The sequence below is a fragment of the Cordyceps militaris genome (genome assembly GCF_000225605.1).
Source record: "Cordyceps militaris CM01 unplaced genomic scaffold CCM_S00008, whole genome shotgun sequence".
Taxonomy (NCBI): Eukaryota; Fungi; Ascomycota; class Sordariomycetes; order Hypocreales; family Cordycipitaceae; genus Cordyceps; species Cordyceps militaris.
In genome coordinates this window covers 623,584-632,347 of record NW_006271976.1, presented here as the reverse complement: position 1 = coordinate 632,347, position 8,764 = coordinate 623,584, and the positions used below count along the sequence as shown (strand labels likewise).

The 8,764-nt window shown below is 27.3% G+C and overlaps 1 protein-coding gene across 1 annotated transcript; it reads left to right on the top strand.

Annotated features, from left to right (window-relative positions):
* Positions 1-7,101: 7,101 nt before the first annotated feature.
* CCM_09278 (Polynucleotidyl transferase) lies at positions 7,102-7,956 on the top strand (the record flags this gene model as incomplete). The annotated part of the gene is made up of 1 exon (XM_006674412.1): positions 7,102-7,956. One exon carries the CDS (start codon positions 7,102-7,104, stop codon positions 7,954-7,956), a length of 855 nt encoding a protein of 284 aa, XP_006674475.1.
* Between the last annotated feature and the right edge of the window lie 808 nt (positions 7,957-8,764).

Here is an 8,764-nt window from a genome sequence, read left to right as displayed (position 1 = left end):
TATCTTATCTAGTATATATAGTAGTCTAATCTAGTATAAAGCTAGCTTCTTTTAGGTTACTTTAACCTAAAAATTCTTTATAGAAAGTATAACTAGATCTTCCTTCTTAAGTTCTAGTAGCTAGTATTTTATATTATAATATTAGTTCTAGTATATTATTACTACTTCTTAATATTAAGTTATTTTATTTTATACTTCTTATAGTTTCTAGACCTAGGTTCTAGGTTCTAGTAGTCCCTCCCTAGGCAAGTTAACCTTAACTTATATATATATCTTAAGATAGAAACCTATAAATAGGAAAGCTAGGCTATTCCTAGTTATAGTATTTATAGTATTATTATATATATACTAAGCTATATATAGTAGCCTTAGCTAATTATATTATACCTCTATTAAGAAGTAGTATAAGTAGTACTCTAATATCTAATTTATTTATTCTATCTACCTATCTATCTAAGGATAGAAAGTAGTAGATAATTATTAATAAATATATATTATATAGTATAGTTCTACCTAGAAATTACTAGTAAATAGTATACTATAATCTAAGATAATATTATCTAGAGTATTAAATATTAATTCTATCTATATATAGAATAAATCTACTAGGTTAATAGCCTTTATTATATAAGAGACTATAAAGAAAAGTAAATACTTTATATAATAGTTAATAATAATAAGAATAAAGTCCTTCTCCTTATTCTTAAAATAGACTAGTAGTAGGCTAGTAATAAAATCTATACTTAACTTTACCTATAATTAACTTAGTATTAATAATAATATAAGTATACTATATAGCTTATATTGCTTTATTACTACTAGCTAATAAGTAGTATATATAGTAATATAGTCTTCTATATTATAATTTATATACTCCTAATAAAAGTTTTATTAGAGAATATTGTTTATTCTATCTATACTAAAATATCCTATAAATAGATTATTATAGTATAATTATAGAAGCCTATTAATAAGCTCTATATTTCTAGGGATATAGATTCTACCTTTATAGTATAGTAATAAATTAGTCTTAACTTACTAGCCTTTTACTTACTAAGTCTCTTAGAAATATTATTAGTATATTTAGTCTACCTTTTAGGCTTTAAGAATAGATACCTTTAAATCTATTTCCTTTATTTTATAGTAATATATATCTATAACTATAGTAAGTACTTCTATACCTAGCCTACTAAATTTCTATTAAGTTAGGTTTAAGTCTTATAAGGTTATACCCTATATTTAACCTATAGGTATATTACCTAGTATTAGTATACTACCTAGGTCTTCTATATCTTCCCTATTTCTAAGTTAGACTAGTTCTACCTAACTCTTTATAGCTTAAATACTAATTATAGTAATAAATACTATCTTCTTTTTAAGATTATCTATTAGACTTATATCTAGGCTATCTTTAGAAATATAGTTAGGTTAATAACTTAAGGTATTAGCTAGATTGCCTTTCCTTATATAATACTTTACTATAAAGCTAAATAGTATTAGAAATATATACTATCTAGCCTATCTACTATTAAGTTATAGAGTATTTATAAACATTTAAAGATTTAAATAGTCTATTAAGACTTCTACTAGTATATTAGTCCTATTAAGGTATTATTACTAATGCTTAAAACTCTCTATAATTGCTAGTATTTCTTAGTCTCTAATAGTATAATTTTATTCTATATCTATTAGTTTCTAAGACTAGAAAGTAAAAGGATAGTATTTCCCTTCTTTATCTATTTAAGATATTATTCCTAATATTATATCTTTAGATATATTAGTCTTAAGTTAAATTAGTTTTTTAACCTTATAGTTCTTTAATAGTAATATACTTTAAAATACTTCTTTAAGCTATTAGAATACCTTCTAGCTAGCTTTACCTATATCTACTTTTTTAGGCTTTTTCCTATTTACTATACCCTTTAGGTAACTTATAAGTAGGAGAACTATAGCTAAGTATTAGTTAATAAATTATTAATAGAAATTATAAAATCCTAAGAATACTTAGATTTCCTAAAATATCTTTATTTTAGGCTATTCTTATATTATCTTTACTCTTATAGGATCTATTTAGATTCTTTATTCTAAGAGTAAAAACCCTAAGAACTTAACTTCTAACTAGTAGAACTTATATTTTAAGAGTTTAATATATAGTTTTATAATATATAGTTTTCCTAGAACTAATTTTAAATATTTAGTATATTCCTCTTTAGTTTATAAGAAAATTAAGATATTATTAAGATAGATAATATAGATATAGTCTAGTAATTTACTTACTATTTAGTAAATATAGCTTTAGAATATTACTAGTATATTAGTTAACTTAAATAGTATTATTAAGAACTTATAGTACTTATAATAACTATTAAATATTATTTTCTACTTATTACCTTCTTTAATATAGATTTAATAGTATATATTTTTAATATTAATTTTTAAGAAGTACTTAGCTTTAGAGATTTAGTTTAGAATCTTAGTAATTAAAGGTAATAGGTATTAGTTCTTTTAAGTAACCTTATTTAAACCTTAATAGTTAATATAGAGTTAAAGGCTTCTATCTTTTTTAGGAATAAATAGTATAGGAGATCTAGTAAGGCTTACTAAAGGGTAAATCTACCCTTTCTTTAAAGCTTTATTAATAAACTCCTATAGGGTTTTAAATTCCTTTAGGGAGAGAGGGTAGATAAGACTATAAGGTAGTATCTATCCCTTTACTATATTAATAGTATAGTTAGAATCTTTAAAATTAGGGATAATTCTAGCTTTAGAGTTATTAAATATATTAAGATAATCCTATAGTTTAGAAGGGATTATAAGAAGTATTAGCTTTAATTCCTCTTTATCTTCTAGAAGTAGTAGTAGTTTTAGTAAGTTAATTACTATAAAAACTACTATTATAGTTTATAGTTATTTTTTAAACTACTAGGGCTTATTTAATATAATTTATATACTTTAGGTTTTAAAGAATTATAGCTACTAGCCTAGATTAATAAAGATATTATAGTTCTTTAAACCTAGTATCTTAATTAGAAGCTAGTAGTCTCCTTAATCTAAATCTTAAGATAAGGAATATTAGACTATAATAGTTTTTATATTATTTCTAGAATCTATTAGAGTAATTAGTATTTTATAAAAATTACCTATTTATAGTTAGGCCTTTCCTATTATCTTAATTCTTAGTAGTTTTACCTTTAATTTTTAAATATTAAGTTAAAGGGCTAACCTAGTACTAATTAGACTTATAGTAGCCCTTATATCTAGGATAACTTAGGTAGTATTTATCTAATTAGCTAGAATACTTATTATATAGAAAGGTTTAGCTATTATTTCCTTTTATATAGGTTCCCTTTATATTAGGTATATTTTAGACTCTATTTATAGCTCTTTTTCTAAGTTCTACGTTTTTAGTTCTAGAAGGTTAGTATAAACTAGAGTAGTAAGAGAACTAATTATACTATCTAGCTTCCTTTTCTTAAGTCTAGTTTATTAGTATTTTTATTCTTAGGATATTTTAATATAATATACTTAGGTTTATTATATTTATAGTAAATAATTTCTTTCTTTCTTTAAGATAGAGGATATTTATTCTTTTAATAAGGTATATATAGTCTTTCTTAATAATCTAGTTTTAGTCTATCTTAATCCTAATAGTTATTTTTATAGTTTAGTTTATACCTCTTATTTATACCTTCCTATAATCCTTAGTCTAAGGGTCCTTATTTTAGAGTATTACTTTCCTAATATTAGGTTATAGTTAAGACTACCTCTTCTTTTATCTTTAGGTTCTTATTTATATAGTTAATAATCTTTTTCTATAGCTACTTTTATAGTTTTATAAGGTATTACTAAACTCTCCTAACTTCTAGGAGTATTAGTACCTTTTTTTCTAGTAAATCTAGGTAAAGATAGAAATCTATAGGGTACTAGCTTAGCCCCTATCTAGTAGACTTAAGGGTAATAGCTATATTTATCTTTAGGTTAGCTAAGTCTTTTAATAGGACTTTACTTTATTTTATAAAGTAATCTTAGTCCTTACTATATTCTTCTTATTTATTTAATAATAGCTTATTTAGGTATTAATCCTATTTAGCCTAGTAGGCTAAGTCTATATATTCCTAAGTATAGATAATTTTTAAAGATTCTTTATAGAACTTCTTTAAATTAGCTATAAAGGCTCTTTATAAATCCCTTTTCTATTAATTATAGATTTAAAAGTTATATTAGTTTAATAGTTTAGTAATATTTTAAATCTAAATACCTTAAGAAGGGTAATTATCTTTATTACTTTCTTCTTATAATAGATAACTTCTTTTACTTAACTTAGTCTTTAAGAGTTAAAGCTCTTTTTTTAGAGTATTCTTCTACCTAGCTTTATAGATCTATTATTAGATCTCTTTCTCTTCTTTATTTAGTAAAGGAGATATACTATCTCTAGCCTCTTTAAGAAAATTATTAATTTCTTAAATTATATTATCCTTTATTAGTATAGTAAGGGGATATCCTAGAAGAGGTTAAGGAGATAGAGGAGTTAAGATACTTCTTTCTCTTTATAATTTAGTTTTATTTCTAGTAAGGCCTTCTATTTTCTTTCTAGATAATCTTTTTATAGAAGCTTTAAAATTATAATAGTTAGGTTAGATTAGGTAGAAAAGTAGGAAAGGAAAAAGGTAGGTTATATTACTTATTAAGACTAAAGCTTATCCCTTTTTCCTTCTAGGAAATATCCTTCTTATTTTATAATAACTAAAAGGAGGATAACCTATCCTTTTAATTAGAGTTTAAATACTATTTAAATACTAATTAAAACTTATATAAATTAGTCCTATTCTTATAGGTCTACTTAAGGTCTTAATTTAGGCTTAACTTACCTATAGGTCTTACTAATCTTATAACTAATTCTTCTTTAGGGTAACTCTAGCCTCTCCCGCCTTATAGTAGATTAGTTATCCTATGTGATTTATACTCGCTATGAATTCTTAGCTACTATGTGTCTAGTGCTTATAGTATACTATATATAGCTCTCTAAGCGTTTAGACTATTCACCTTTATAGGTGCTGAATTGGCTTCGATTCGAATTATACACTCGGAGTGTTATATAGAGTAAAAGTAATTATAATATATAGATTACTTAAAAGAATTTTCTAAGTATAAAAACTATAATAAAAAGTAAATAAACTAAGGTTATTATAAAAATACTCTTTAATAATATATATATAAGCTAATAAGTATAAGCTCTAGGTAATAGCCTAGTATAGGTATTATATATATATTAATATATATTAACTTAGGTAAGTAAGGTAGAATAGGCCTATACTAGCTTAAGTAAATATAATATATATAACTAAAGTAATAAAGGGGGAAGGGGGGTATATAAAGGAGTTAGGCTTAGGCCTACTCTAAACTAGGCTTAGCCTAAGGCTACTATAGGTATACCCCTAGTATACCCTCTTTATATACTAGAGTAAATAAATAGACTAGCTTTTCCTTCTTTCTTACTTTATAAAAGAGTTAATACTATTATAATACCTATTTATAAATACCCTAAGGCTAGTCCTTAATATTATCTAACTAAATAGTAAACTAAAAATAATAATAATTAAATATATATAGCTATAATACCTTTCTTACCTAGTATAATAAATATAAAAAACTATATTAAAAGCTAATATTAAGCTAGGGGCTTTAAAGGGGTATAGAAATATAAATAAAGTAATTATAAAGTAAGAAGTAAAGATAGGTATAAAAGTATATAAAAGTAGGAAAATAGTAAGACTATCTTAACTAGTTTTAAGTTAAGTAAGACTTTATAGAAAGTAAGGTTTTTATCTATTTAGTATAAATAATATAGAAAATAAACTATAAAAGCTAAAAAGAAGAATAATAAGAGTAGGTATTATAGCTTTTTATAGTTATTACTATACCTATTTATACTTTAAAATATCTAGAAATTAGAACTTAGAAAGGATCTTAACTATATATAGTACCTACTCTAGGCTAGAATAGAACTATAAAGAGTAGAGATTAAGTAGGAAATAGGTAGGTCTATTAACCTACTAAGTTTTATATATTTATACTTATTATTATTATCTTTTATTAAGATAAGAAGTATACTACTTCTTATTAGGAATTACTTTAGAATTATACTAAACCTATACTAAAGCTAGGGTTTTTCCTCTAAGTACTTTAGTTTTTTCTCTATCTTATAAGCTATAAAGATACTAAATAGACTAGTTAGTCTAATTAGTATAATATAATAATAATAATATATTACTTTATATAAACCTTTTTAATATAAAACTAATATATTATAAAAATAATAATAACTAATTAATATTATTATTATAAATTCTTTTATTTTTTATAACTAAGTAAATAAAAAAGTTATTATTATAAAATTATTAATAATAATAATATTAATTATTATTAAAACCTTTTTAAATTAATTTTATTATAATAATAAAAATACTAATAAATTATATATTATAAGTATATTATTATTATATTATAATTTTAAAAAAATAACGAGTTAGGTAGTTATATTTAAAAAGAAATAAGATTAAAAGAAAACGTCGGATGGGGGATTCGAACCCCCGAGGGCGCGCCGCGGACACACCCATGCGATTATCAACCATCCCCCCCCCTGTACAGCAGCCGGCAAGAGCCTAGCCGCGCACACACACTGTCTCTGTTTCACCCGTAGGAGAGCGGTTCGGGGTCGACAGGAGGAGCGACTCGGACATTGAGCACGCCTTAAACCACTCGGCCAATCCGACTTATGTTGAGTGGGATCCGGAAATCTTTACCTATCAACCTTACGCACAAGATTAGTGCGACCCATACACCACAGCTTACATAAGGCCACAAGTGCCCTTATTACCACGTGCACATTGATGAATGCACTACTTATAGCGCATACGCAATCCATCAATTTTTCATTCGGCCAACCATCCATTTTCTTCTTCCAAGCTTCGGCTCCCCGCACGACTTGCTTTATAACCTTGCCCATAATCGAAACAGGCAAGAAGGCGACGTCATCAAGCCATCAAGCTATCAACCAGCATCACCCATCCCTACCGACACACCCCATTACAAGGCGCCGAAATGGACCGACCGACGAAGCCGAGAATCTCAAAGAGCGGACTGCAAATCCTGCTCCAAGCTTTGAAGCTTGCTCCCGAACATTCTGAGGCCAGCAACCCCGATGTCGTTCTCGTATCAATCGACTTTGAGAATACAGGAAACCTCATGAACAATTTCTTGGAGGCCGAAGATAGCCAGACTGGCCTTGCGGTTTTGGATACGAAAGATTTGCACCGCGTCAACACAACCAAAATCATTTCAACATATAACTTGATAACTGGATCTCCGTCTTATATTCTTAAGTCGTCCAAAAAGTTTCTTTTCGGAAATTCGTCTACAATCAGGCCGCCGGAAATTCTAAAGAGCATCACCTCCATTATACCAGAGAATCGGGTTATTGTTTTGATTGGGCATAGTGTACGATGTGAGGTGGATGTATTGGCAAAGCTGGGCTTCGACTTCAGAGAAAACTCCATCTCTGGAATTATTGATACGTCGAGGCTTGCTAATAAAGTCTTGGGAATTTGTGGTAACTCTCTCCGAGAGTTATTAACCGTGCTTGGCTGTCCTTTTAATAAGCTGCATAGTGCTGGGAACGATGCGCACTTCGCACTAAGAGCTGCGCTTCTTTTAGCAACTCGTGGCTGCAAAGATCCAAGCCATGCTACGTCGACTATCTTGAGAACTATTTCATTTCGCGACATCCCTTACCGGGTAGATCCTGAAGTCCGAGCAGCATTGAAGAAGAAAAAAAGGCTTGCAAAAAGCCGGAAGCACCAGTCAAAATCATGGAGCGTTGAACGACAGAACGAGATACGGGCAGAGCGTGCAGCCAACAAGCAACGGGCTGCACAAGACGACCACCCACTTATTTGAGTAAGCCAGCAGGGCACTCAGAGCGAGCTAACGAGGCAGCCAGCGAGCAAGCCAGCGAGCAAGCCTGCGAGAGAGCCGTAAGCGAGATAGGAGGGCAATTATTACGCGCCGGGACAAGGTCGTGGCAGGGAAGAGGCTATAGTAAGGGGCGGCCACAGGGGGGGGGACACATAGGTCACGCTTTCGCTTTTCTGTCTAATAAATCCGCAAAAATTGGCTTAAATTTCGGAACCCCAAATAATACAATATAGTTCTTATATATAACCACATAGCCTATAAAGGCAAGCATAACCTATTAAGGTTTTATTAGGGTTTTCCTAATATAAAGCTTATATTATAATAGTATATAAACCTATTATACTTTTTATTAGCTATATATAAAGTTAGCTTAATATTATTTAATATAATTAAAGAATAGTAATAATAAGATTATTAATACTATATATTTTCTATAGTATAATAATAATAATAATTTTTATATACTAATTAGGCTAAATAACTTATTTAGTACCTTTATTAATTATAAAGTAAGGAAAAACTAAAGTACTTAAAGAAAAACCTTAACTACTTTTATATAATTCTTTATAATCTTATTTTAAAGTATATAAAGGTCTAATAAAACCCTTCTTAATATTATATACTAGGTTTTTATTTATATTCTAATCTATATTTAGCCTATACCTTTCTAGCTAGTTAAGCCTATTAATTACTTTTTCTTTTTTCTAGTTTTTATTTATACTAAAAAGGCTATATTTAATTCTATATATTTCTAAACTAATTTAGCCTAACTTTTTTTTAAATTTACTCT